At 38.8% G+C, this 12,628-nt stretch overlaps 2 protein-coding genes across 2 annotated transcripts; one reads left to right on the top strand and one right to left on the bottom strand.

The window, feature by feature from the left end:
* Window positions 1-293: 293 nt before the first annotated feature.
* On the bottom strand, window positions 294-1,478 carry LOC149841940 (uncharacterized protein At2g39795, mitochondrial-like). Its single transcript, XM_090001222.1, has 3 exons — window positions 1,171-1,478; window positions 740-1,053; window positions 294-639 (listed from the first exon to the last, which is right to left on the bottom strand). Exons 1-3 carry the CDS (start codon window positions 1,420-1,422, stop codon window positions 480-482), a joined length of 726 nt encoding a protein of 241 aa, XP_089857348.1. The 5' UTR covers window positions 1,423-1,478; the 3' UTR covers window positions 294-479.
* An 8,321-nt stretch (window positions 1,479-9,799) lies between these two features.
* On the top strand, window positions 9,800-12,418 carry LOC149841939 (deSI-like protein At4g17486). The gene is made up of 3 exons (XM_090001221.1): window positions 9,800-9,932; window positions 10,051-10,338; window positions 12,188-12,418. The coding sequence occupies exons 1-3, from the start codon at window positions 9,800-9,802 to the stop codon at window positions 12,409-12,411; spliced, it is 645 nt and encodes a 214-aa protein (XP_089857347.1). The 3' UTR covers window positions 12,412-12,418.
* The last annotated feature ends 210 nt before the right edge of the window (window positions 12,419-12,628 follow it).

The raw sequence follows: 12,628 nt of genomic DNA, 5'->3' as shown, positions 1-12,628 counted from the left end.
ATCAACATCATTGGAGAAAAATGCATCAATAACCAAACGTGTACAATTTTCATGCACATATAAAATAAATTGTGCACTGACTTGGTTTAAAAATGGCTCTTCTATATTAAGATGAAAAATGACATAAAAAATGTGTTGCCTAAGTTCAGTCCATCATCCACCCTCTGGCAAAATTACAGAGATAGAAGCATCAAGTTCATAATAAATTAAACAATGAGTGCACAAGTCTGAACCCTTGATAGACAATTTAATAAATTGGACAATGGCACAAGTTCGCATGATACATAATTCAGTAATTTTTATATCATGCATTGGAGTAAGGTTTGAAACTTTGAATGATAGACTTCATCGAGAAAAATCCTCAGTATGTCAATACACAAGCTTGAACATCACATGTTATGATGTAAACGAGAAATTCAAGGCACAGCTACTCGCAGTAAAATGCCATACAGAATGAAGAATGTAGAAAACAAATTTCACTATTTCGCAACAAAAGATTTCACATTCCCCATCCACCGAATGTACTCGGTCTTATCTTTGTTCAGCATGTATTGATGCAAGAAAACCGCAAGCTCATCGTTCACGCCGCGAGCCTCCAAAAACTCCTGAAGAGCTTCCTGAAGTTCATCATCCAATTCACTGAAAACATCCAAAAGAACACCCATACTTTAGCATCGACAAATCATCAGGCCCAAAAAACCAACATCCCCAAAACTGCTAAAAAGGAAGAAACGCTCACACAAAATCAGGTCCAACATAAGGCCTTGCCGGCATTCTGTGGCGTTTGAGCATGAAGACCTTCCTTATAACCAAAGCATTCGGCCAAGCAGAACAAATGAACTCCAAAGGATTAGAATCGTCCCCTTTGCTCACATCAACAATCAAACTAATGTGCATCTGAACATCCTCGCCCTTGTCTCCGGATTGCTGAAACCCATCAAACATCGTCACCTCTATCTTGATATCCTCATCCTCGCCATAGTTACGCCTCAATCTAATCAATTGCTCCCCGGGCCTATCCTCCACCGCAAACGAAGAGAACTCCAAAACGGGCTAACACCCACAAAGGAAAAATGCCAAATTAGGAAGAGGGTCGTCTTTTTGGAGGGTGCCCACTTCCTGAAAACTTCGAGAAAGCCGAGAGAAGAGGAAGAAAAGTGCGGGGATTACCTCCTTGGGTGGCGCTACTTCCATTTCGTATTGGATTTCCGAGCGAAGTAATCTTAAGATATGGTCTTCGAATGCCGATTTGTGCATGCTAGAAATGTAATGGCGAGTCAGGTCCATGGTGGGCAGCTCTCTTGAGAAGGAATGGGGACTAATGAGTTGAGATGGTAGTTGGGTTCTGATATGTTGCTTGAAAAAATGGGATTTGCAAGAAGAAACGAATGCTCTGCTCCCCAGTTTCGGTAGCCAAGCCATGATCTTTCGAGGAGGGAAATGGGGTTTTCCTGAGAATGGCGCTACTGGTTCATCTCTGCATCAAAACGTAAGGCGCCGGCCACGAGATGTTTAAGTAGGGTTTTGTGAAAACCATAGATACAAGGGGAAAATCTCGCAGACGGTTTCCTTGGAAAATATCGGAATATCTAATAAGGATATAAATATATAAAACTAAATTATTTTAAAGCGCTATAAACACGATATTTTCAACATGGGTGCTTTTTAGGTATCACGTTTTTAAAGAAAAAATAAAGGTCACATTAAATTCATGATATTTTTCAAAATATCGGCCATGTTTGTGAGTGGTGAAAACTCCATACCTTTATCATGGATACAACTGTGAGAAAACTTTTTAAAATGACATTTATCAAACCTTATGAGAAATTGAAAATTTTCATCTTTCAGCCTAAATTAATTTAAAACATAAAAAATATTTTTTGCAAAATTAAAATTAAAAATAAAAACCAATTTACCGCGATATTTACATCTTTATCCACTAGGCAATTTCTCGCGCTTCTTTTGCAACGCCAGTGTCTGTTACTATTCATGGATATGAATAGGTCGGACTTGAATCCGAATCTGACAAACCATATAACCTAATCAGATATGCAGCTTACATGTACCAGATTCACTTGTCAATCAGATCGGATCTACATTTGGACTTGGATTCAAGATTAACTGTAGAACGGAATCTGAATCCAATTGTGGTATACCGTATATACCTTGTGGAATATGACTAAGCAGATTCGGATCCGGTTGAATATCCAACCCAAATCTGAACAGTTCACATCCCTATTCAGTGCAGCCAAAACTTAAAAAAAAATGTGCAAGTTCACCACTTCGGACCCGTATCTAACCATTTAGCTGCCACTGGTGTATGAAAAATCTTACCACCAGACTTTTAAGGTATCCAGATTCAAATGTCACTCAGATCGGGCAGTGAGCTTTGGAACCAAATCCAAGTCTGATTATCGATGGGACGGCAAGTTTAAAGTTCCTATTAACATAAATTGATATACTTGCCAGTTAAATGTAACAAGAACAGCAGAAATAACCATTGTAGTTTATCATGATAAATAGCAAATCGATTTGTTATCATCAACATCATGTTCATAAACCATAATTTTTTTGTAATAATATCTGTGAAGTTAAAAGGGCATAGTATGAAGCGGGAAGCGGGAAGCGGGAAGCGGGAAATGATTATGAAGCAATTATGCAAGTGCATGAAAAATGAAAATGAAACACATAGATAGGAATATGAAGCTAGATCAAATAAGAAATGATATGAACACAAATATACTACAATATAAACTCAACATGCAAGCTTGTAATAAAAAAACTATAATTTTCTAACATGAACAATGTAGGAAGTGGTGGGAAAATGGAGTGGAAAGTGAGAAATGAGAGGGAAACTTTAAGTAAAAGGGAATCAATTTGAAAAACAAAGAGGAAGTGAGCTTCCCATTAAAGCGAATTATCAAGTTTCTCATATTTTAGAAGCGGGTTTCTCAAAGCTTTCTCTCATTTCGAAGAAGCGAGGAATTTCTCGCTTCAAAAGCGAGCTTTAAAGAAAGCGAGTTTTCCCATGCAACAAGAAGCTTCCACTAACTATGGTTTGAATATCCCATTACAAGTTGAGAGGTGCCGCATTAATCATGGCTCTGTTTTGGTGTTCACGGTGTAAAACTGTACGAGTTTGGTTTCACTCATCCCCTATGTCATCCCCATGTTCACACCCCTCTTAAATCTTATGATGCAAGTTGTTGTGATCAAATCTGACCTTATTGATAGATTCAACATGGTCAATTTAATAAGAATCAACCATTACAACTTGTTATTTCGGTAAAAAACATGATTTGGTCTTAGTTGGGTTCTACTCATCCCCTATATGCCATCCCCATTTTCATACCCCTCTCAAATATGCAAGTTGTTGTGATCAAATCTGACCTTATAGATGGATTCAACATGGTCAATTTAATAAGAATCAACCATTGGATTATGGTTTTTCGATAAAAAAACTTGATTTTTTAAATCACAAAATTTTGTATTTTATCAATCGTTGATTTTCGAATCAGAAAAAAAATCCTCTATACAAGTCTGATTTCGATGACTTAAATACCGATCTTCACTAAATGAATGTTGCAGATCACATCTATCAAGCCTGATTTGATGAAAACGACTTGCATCAATGAAATCCCAAAGAAGGATATGAAGATAGGGATATGGCATAGGGGATGAATGGAACCCAACTCCAACCCATTTCCCCTATTCCATGTTTTGAAAACCTCCTTGCATCTATCCTTGGTCTGAACTTTGACCCATAAGCATGTGTGGAGTAGGGTCATGGATCCAGCGTACCATTTACCATTCAAGTAACCTCAGGTCTTAGGGCTGTCAACGGGCCTGGTGGCCAACCTATGAGGGTATACTTAAACCCTGCCAAGTAACTAGTTGCCGGATTTTGGGGTTTAGGTTCAGATTTTGCTGGGTCAAGAAAAGAAATCTCAAACCTGGATCCATATAATTTAAAATGTTTATTTCCACCAAAAATATATAGAAAATACCCAGGTCAAGCCAGGTCAGGTGGGATATCCGACAAAAAGCATAGCCCATACGTGACCCACATATTACTCGGGTCAGGTTCGGGTTAGCATTTTTTATGCTTATACCTGGGTATTCAAGTTCATGTCGGGTCAGGTACCCGATACAAACCCGACCCATTGACAGCCCTGTCAGGTCTGATTATTGTGAACCAAGTCTGTTTCTACGGGCTTTCAGTTTTTACATCCTAAAATGAAAATTTCCAAACCAATTACCATTGAAAGCAAGCGTAACCAAGGCATTGTAACAATATGTAAGGATGTAAATGGGTTGGATAAGATTCGGATGTAGGCATTACTAGACCCCACCAAATGATTCAGAGTCGGATGGAAAAAAGTTCATAGCTAATCTGAATCCAACTAGCTTATTGGATATGTAATTGGACTCGGATATCCATCGAATTCAGATGTAAAACTATTTACCGAATCCGGTTGTTCTTCGGATAACTAAATAGATTTGGATTTGGTTAGATTCCAGGCCCCATTGTGAACCATGGATTTCCCTGCCATATATGCACAAAGCGCCAATTTGTCATAGCCACAAATCGCTTTTTTCTTTTTCTTTTTCTTTTCTTTTTCTTTTTTTTGAGAAAAAAAAAAGTAAATATACCATCTAGACACAGCCACAAATCTCAGGAAAAAAAGTCAGCAAGCGAAATTCTAGTGATATTTTGGAAAAAATGAGTTTGTTGCAAAAAATAAGAAAAATTATATATTAAATATACATAAAATATGTTAATAATATAAAAAGACTGCACAAAAAATATTTTCACATCATTAATATCAGCTAAAAAACTTGAAAATCTCAAAATAAACAGTGTTTTGAAAATATTGTTTTTTCTTGGGTAAAATGCCATCTTTTGAAATGATCAAAATCCGGCATTTGATTTGGTTTTTAAGAAAATGAATTTTAATATTATTAAAAGAAAACTTATTGTTTTGCTAATGTGGTCTGTTCTCGTTATGGATTATTGCTTTTTGTATTTTAATTATACGAGTTAGTGCAAAATCCAATTCTATGGATTTCGAAGAATTTTAATTTATTATTTATCTTCTTTATTTAATATTTCATACGATTGCTAATCTGGTTGTTCCTTTTGAATCCATAGCTTGGCTGGCTAGGGATGTCAATAGGCTAATTATGGCTATTATTAAATCTTATATAATTTGGGATTAGATTAAAAAAATTGGAAAACCCAAATCGAATGATTTTTTGTTTAATTTAAAATTTTCAAAAAATGTTACTAAAAAGCAAAATATGATTGAATAGAATGGCAATTTACCAGAAAAAAAAATTGTTTGAAAAACAAATATAACATCCAGAAAAATATAAGCATCTTAGAGTGGCTGTTCAGCTTAAAAACTATGGGGGCTCGGCTTGTCTGGTAGGAGCAGCTAGTGCACGTCACCTTGTGTTGGGACGTTGCAGGGTTTAATTAAGTGGTAGGGGTCAGACTAACCCCAGTTCGCCTTTAAAAAAAACAAATGACAAATATAATATAAATCATACGTAAAGGGACAGACATGCATACCCTGATCTCCACCTACGTCACAAGGTTAGGCCATTTTGAGTGTGTCCTTGGTGACACGAGTGGACACACTGATATAGGCACTGACATGTAAGGCTTTTATTTTAACATTTTTGGTAACATTTTAATACATTTAAAAAAAAATCAATAAAATTATAACAAAAGTTTTGTTATTAAAATATAAAAAACAGTTTTTTATTGATTTAAATATTACAAATTTCTATCCTCGTGTCCTATTTTTTTTTTTTAAACAAACTTATGAGTCGGACCCACATCATGTGTCTTCGTGTCCTCGTATCTTTGTGACATGGCTCTCCACCCAGATGCAGCTAGCAAGTTTAGGAATCACCTATGTTTAACCCTAATAATTAAGGGTGAACATCAGGTCCGGTACTCGAAATGTAGCGACACCCAACTCGAGATGGGCAGGGTTTGGTCTGCCACAGCAACCCAAAGCCCAATAATTGTAGGGCCTGATCCAGCCTGATGAGTCACAGGGTCTTGGGTAGGTGTACAGTAGCGTGTCGACGGAGCCCGGCCTGGCTTGACCTGATAACGATCGAGTTTCAGAGGGCCCGGCCCAACATGATCCAAACCCAGCCCAACTTGTCTCAATCTTCAAACTCACTAGGAGCATCCAATAACCATTTTCATTTTAAACTGCAATCCATATAAATGGACTGGTCCCTACTTATTGGACCTGACCTGATCCAACATAGGAACATGGCGGTATGTGCACCACCTGCCAACCTCATGTTGTTAGGCAGAACCAATGCTGCCTTTTATCCAGTTGATAAGTGGAAGGACAGGTCAGGAATTGGACCCACCTGGCATGGGACCAAATATTTTGATTGAATCTCTCTGGAGCTGCCCATAGTTGACCCAGTTCGAGGTCATGTGGACCCAATTTGAGCTGGCGCAGCCAGCCTTGAACACTTTGCCCACCAAACCTACACTTGGTCAGACCCCACCGAGATCCGTACCCACCTAACACATGCACATGTTGACATGGAACACTATCCTCTTACCTCCCAGACCCCAACTTTGAACATGGAATGCTCATGAATGTACCTCTGCAAAGTATAGTCCATTGGGTCATATTTCTAACTTTTAAACAAGGGATGGCAATGGAAGGGGGGGGGGGGGGCGGGGGTTGGGCGGGGGCGTTTGGACTGGGGATGAAGGTTGAAATCAAAACCCATGCGGGGATGGACTTACGCTTTCCCCTGCCCCGTCCTGTCCCCGTCCTGATCCCCACCTTGCCCCATCTCGCTGCATCCCCAATCCTTCTTTAAGGATGGTAATGGACTGAGGGGAAATGGGCCCTGCCCTGCCTCACCTCATTTTAACCGAGGATGGAGGACATGAAACGGGGATGAAGGCGGGGATGAAGGTTAAATTTCAAACCTGTGCGAGAATAAAGGCAGGGATGGAGGTCCAAATTTTGAGACGGGGCCGGGGTGGAGACCTTGTCCCCTGACCCGCTCCGGTCCACTGCTATTTAAACTTTAAAAGGAATCTCCAACGTAAACAAAAAATACAAAAGAAGAATGATGGATCCAATGAAAATTATAATTACATTTCTTTTCATATCTCAAAAGATTATATTAATTATGCTTACCAAATTCCCGGCGATCCTTATCTTTTCCTCTTTAGTCTCAAATGAAACAACTAGTTCAACATTTAGGGGTGGGCATCAGGCCAGGCCAGCTCAGCCAAGCCCGCTACGGGCTTTTGGCCTTGCCCGGCCCGTGTGTTTGTGTGTATATATATATATATATATATATATATATATTGGCCCGGCCTGATTTGGCCCATGGGTCTAACGGGTGAGCTATGGGCTGGGGTTTTCCAAATGAGGTGGCCGGAACCGGGCCTTTGGCCCAGGCCAGCCAGATGGTCACCCTTATTCAACATATGACTCACTCACTCCGGACCTGAGTCCTGACATGAGAAGTTGAGACCCAAACTGAGATACAAGAAGTAAACATGTCAGATGCACAGGCGGTGAATATGGCCAAAACTTGGATGCAGATCCACACCACGTGCATCTGCTTTTAGTGCAGAAGGTAACCTACGATGAATCCATCTGACTCATGTTTATCGATTAGAATTTAGTATAACGGGTTGGACCCAGATCTGGATCCAAGTACTTAGGATCATGTGGAACATCAGATAAGCTGGTCAAAGATTGACTTTGGTGCTGTTACACCTGAACCATACCTAATTTGCAGTAATCACTAGTTGCTCACCTGCTTTTATAGTGGAACAAGCACCAGACTTTCCATGAATTAGGTCCATCAACTTGATTTTTAGGGTCCAGTCATGACATTTGGGCCATGACTGATGATGTACTTTTTTTTTCAAACTATGGACTAACCAAACTAAGTGGGAGTTGAACCCAAGATCACATAGTTAATGTTCTGTTCAGCATTGAATTACATTAATGCAAGAACTATAGGTGGTAGGCAAAGAGAGCAGATCCAATGATCACGCTTGAATACTTAGCAAGGTACTCGGACCATTAAGTGACCTGGTTATCTACGAGGGTTCCTCATTATGAAATAATAATAATAATAATAATAATAATAATAATAATAATAATGTGCAAGATACGATGATAAGACGAAATCCCAACTGAAAGAATTAGTTCTAATTGAATTTGTTTTCTTTTGATTTATCAGCCATTGCCTAGAGGTAAGTAAAAAAGGTTTTTTGAGGTTTCTTGTTTTTAAGTGTCTTTTGGTGTTCACAGAAGACGCTAGGTAGCCAAGTGCGGAACGGATAACTGTTGAAAGCATCTAAGTATTAAGCCCCACACCAAGATGAGCTTCGCCTTCCTTCTTCGTTCTTGATGTCTCTGGACATCACTGCCTAAACAATTCATTCTTGAATGGCAAAAACCGCAAGGCCTGACGCTAGCAGGCGTCAATACTATGGTTGTAGTTTAGGTTTGCAAGAAAAGAAGGAGTTGCTGCTCTTACAGATGCTATTTCATCCTGTCCCATGTTTGCAATTGACTCACCAGCCACTGGTAGTAAAGTACTCGTACCAAAAAAAATGTACATGTCCCTTGTGTTAAGAGGTAACAGGATAAAATCTGACATACCTAACACCTTGCGCCATCTGCTGCATGCCGAAAACGTCGATAACATTATTTAGAAGTCGTTGAACATGACGGCGATTTTCAAAGTTACCGGAATATTTTAGGAGAATTCAGGAAGAAAATCACTTATGTTTAATCTTGAAAAGTCTTTTTTTAGCAATTTGTGAACAGAAATCATTATTATGTTTAGTGATTTTCAAAATGACAACATTTTCCGTGGGACCTGCATTCTGTAACTGTGGACCCCATGCAATGCTGTCATGCGATTGTCTAGTGTCACGTAGCCATGGCACTTAGCCGCTCCTTTGATCAAGCATGGTAGGTCCTCTAAAATAACACAAGAAACCAACAAAAATGTGGGCACTCCTACTGGGTCCTTAACTCCACCAAAAGCTAAGACCCAGTTGCTTTAAGAGATTCAATTAGAGAAAATATTCATTTCAACATGATAAAGTTTCATTTGAAACAGTTAGCTTAGAAAGTTGAGCTTTACCAAGTTCTTTATATTTGAGCTGATTGATTTAGACTCGATGGTTCCACACTGAAGAATTCTCCAGATATTCTGGGTTTCCAAGAATCCATATGATCCAGAACCCTTGTTGAGATGCTGCAGTCAGCTAATTAAACCATGCTTAGGATTTGCTTGGACATATCTGAAAAAGGTGCCACGACCCACGAGCAACCAGCTCATCCCAAAAAGTGATTCCTATGAAAAATAATAAGAAATGCAAACCAAACAAGTCCCTTGACATTCTTGGAAATAAGAACAAAATCGTGAAACCCTAAGAAATAAATATTCTTCCCTTTCTTTTTAGTGTTTCTGCTTTATTGGGTGAAATAAATATTCTTCCCTTTCTTTTTGGTGTTTCTTCTGCTTTATTGAGTGAAAATTAGAGCTAAAGGTTGGTTCAAAGTCTAGTGGTGCCGGTAAAGGTCAGGCGCTTTCGGCACCACTGCTTCAAAGTAGAGAGAGAGAGAGTGAGAGAGAGAGAGAGAGAGAGAGAGAGAGAGAGAGACTGAAGCAAACTTCAAAAGAAGACTTGGGAGGCTGAAAATGATGCTTCCTCACTGAATTCTCTCTAAGAAACTGAGATCCCCTTCTCACCATTCCTCCAGAAAAAATGCTGTGCAAGGGCTTCTCTGCCAAACGCCGATCAGGATCCGCGCCGGTTTATCTAAACGTGTATGATTTGACACCTATGAATGGTTATGCTTACTGGTTCGGCCTTGGGGTCTACCATTCTGGTGTCCAAGGTAAGAGATGAGATTATCTTCAAAGTTTGCGCCTTAATTATTATTTACAAAAATTATCATATCATCGACATATAGCAATATAATCATATTGACTCGCCTGAATTTCGATTCGCTTCAGTTCATGGGGTGGAATATGCTTTCGGATCACACGAGGCTCCGACGACAGGAATTTTCGAAGGAGAGCCTAAGAAATGCCAAGGGTTCACCTTCCGGAAGTCGATCCTGATAGGGCGGACCGACCTTGGCCCGAAGGAGGTCAGGGGATTGATGGAAAAACTGGCTGAGAATTACACTGGAAACACATACCATCTCATCACTAAGAATTGCAACCATTTCTGCAATGATGCCTGTTTGAAGCTCACGGGAAGTCACATTCCACGATGGGTGAACCGTCTTGCAAGATTAGGTAAGCCATCTTTTCTTCTTTGTCACCAAGCAGTTCTGCTCTATTTTAGCAATAGAACAAGAAATTTGCCAGCAAGTTTTATTTGTACTTTTTTTTCTTTGGGTTTAGATGTAAGTGTTGTTTAGCAGAAAATATTCTGTTCATATTGGCATTCATTTCCCTCATGTTGAACATTTTTAAGGCATATATAGTCACAAATCTCATTACCATGATTTTCTCATCCAGGAAAATCTTGCAATAAATTAGAAATTTTGGTTTTCCTCATGAAAATATTGGTATATTTAAATTTTAAAAATAAACAAAAGATTGTATACAATATAAGAAAAACATTAAAATGTAAAAAATAAATAAATATATCTGCACCACGTTAAAATATCATTTTTTCAGGATTACGTTGGTTTTAAAAAATATCATTATAAAATCGTAAGAATGGCAGATACTTGTGGCTATATTTTAAGGATATATGGTTGTAATATCTGAGATTTTATGGCATTGAGTCTATTGATATCAAATGTCCTAATATTCTAACATGCCCTTATCTTGAGCAGGTTCTTATTTTGAGAGAGAAGCACAATATTTTCTGCTGTTTTGGAACAGAAATATGTCTAAAGTCTTAGTATTTCCATCCATCTTTTTGGTGTTTTAACTTGGGTTGTGGTTCTCTTCAAAAAAAGGAAAACTTGAGTTGTAGTTATTTTGGAGATGAGGAACCCTCACCGAAGCGAGGAAAACCCCGGGTGGGGTAATTGAAAAGAAGATTGCTATCTTGGAGCTTAAACATGTGGTTTTATTTTGACCTACATTTAAGGGTGTGGTTGATACATCCGGATAAATGGAATAAACTGGGCCTTGCACCATTTATCAAAGATAATACATATGTGCAACCACAACCAACTTAAAAGTTGGATACTTTTTCTTTGAAAGAGATAGATTGGCTAATGCTTTAATGTATCCAAAGGGACCGTTGAGGGTTAATTAGGATCGAAGGTCAATCTGAAAGAAGCCTTTAAATTGATTTTTTTTAGGAACTTTTGCTCCTTTTCATTTTCTTTATGCTCTGAAAGAGATGAGTTAATTTATTTTTGCAACCGCATATTTATATTATATTCGTGTCCCCAAGTCCAAGTTCCATGTTCAAGCACATTATAATATACAACTAGTTTAGGTTAACCTACCTAGCCTTGGGAGTTGATGTCACCATATCAAGGTTAAACATCCCATTGTAAAAGCAGGTTTTGCTATTTTGTTACTGAACCAATCAATCCTCAAAAGGGTATGTTTGGCATCATGTAATATGTAACCAAGTTTATGAACTCAAAAGTTTCTACTGGGGTATAAATCATGGAATTCATGAACTTTACACCTTAATGATCACGAAAAGGCCATTAAGCTTAACATTCAATTGATCTCTACTCAGATAATCCTACAAAGGCTTCCTAAACTTAGCTCGGTGGATCGGCTTAGGGTGTTCAAGTTGAAGGATGGTGAGAGTTCGATATCTAGGTTGCACATCACATTGCCGCAAGGCCAAAACCAATGCTAAACTATCCTCAGTAGGCAGGGGAGAGTGCTTCTAAAGTTTTATACCATGGACACCAAAACAATGCTATAATGGAACATCCAAACTATAGTGATTTTTTTGGAAAGAGGAACCCTCGCTGAGAACCGGGTCAGTTAATGGCTCTGCCCAACTGCGAAGTAAACCCTGGGTGGGCTCACCGATACCCAAGTACTTATGGAGCCCACCAGTTAAAGTTTTTCCCCTTTATTAAAAAAAAAAAGTTTACTTTGATAATATGCTTAAAGATAATTATACTACCGCATCTCAATGGTCATCCTTGTATCTCAGGTTCTCTCTGCAACTGCGTATTGCCAACAGAGCTCCATTCGACAACGACCGTTAGGCGGAGCCCACAGCTCAAGTTACAGGAAGGAGAAAGGAAGAAACTGAGGAGCAGTTCGGCAAGGTTCCCTTCTGCTTCGGGTTCAGGTGGTCCCCTTAATGCTGATAGAAGTAGACACAGAACTTATTCTTCTTTGACCATATATTCCACGTATAGAGAGGACCATTAATGGCATCCATTCCTCCTAGTAAGCTAAAAAGTGTGAAGATGGTTTGAAGCTTCCCTTTTCCATCCGTAGTCTAATTGATTGCATGAGCTACCCCACCATGAAATGTTGCAAGTTGTATGTTATTAGTCAATGGCAAAAGATGGTGTACCTTTTCCTATGTGCTCATGATCTTTTCTCGTTGTATATATAGAGTGATTGGTAGCTGCTCACACGTTAG

The sequence above is a fragment of the Nuphar pumila genome, chromosome 3, assembly GCF_984573655.1.
Source record: "Nuphar pumila chromosome 3, dmNupPumi1.hap1.1, whole genome shotgun sequence".
NCBI lineage: Eukaryota > Viridiplantae > Streptophyta > Magnoliopsida > Nymphaeales > Nymphaeaceae > Nuphar > Nuphar pumila.
The sequence above is the reverse complement of the archived record's forward strand: the minus strand, read 5'-3'. Positions and strand labels throughout refer to the sequence as shown.

Bases quoted from the DNA above. Each gene is read 5' to 3' on its own strand.
- LOC149841939 (XM_090001221.1), top strand. From the start codon at position 9,800: ATGCTGTGCAAGGGCTTCTCTGCCAAACGCCGATCAGGATCCGCGCCG. The intron at 9,933-10,050 runs GTAAGAGATGAG...GATTCGCTTCAG, and splicing joins CTACCATTCTGGTGTCCAAG to TTCATGGGGTGGAATATGCT. The intron at 10,339-12,187 runs GTAAGCCATCTT...CTTGTATCTCAG, and splicing joins GAACCGTCTTGCAAGATTAG to GTTCTCTCTGCAACTGCGTA.
- LOC149841940 (XM_090001222.1), bottom strand. From the start codon at position 1,422: ATGGCTTGGCTACCGAAACTGGGGAGCAGAGCATTCGTTTCTTCTTGC. The intron at 1,054-1,170 runs GTAATCCCCGCA...TGTGGGTGTTAG, and splicing joins AAGTAGCGCCACCCAAGGAG to CCCGTTTTGGAGTTCTCTTC. The intron at 640-739 runs GTGAGCGTTTCT...GGATGTTTTCAG, and splicing joins TATGTTGGACCTGATTTTGT to TGAATTGGATGATGAACTTC.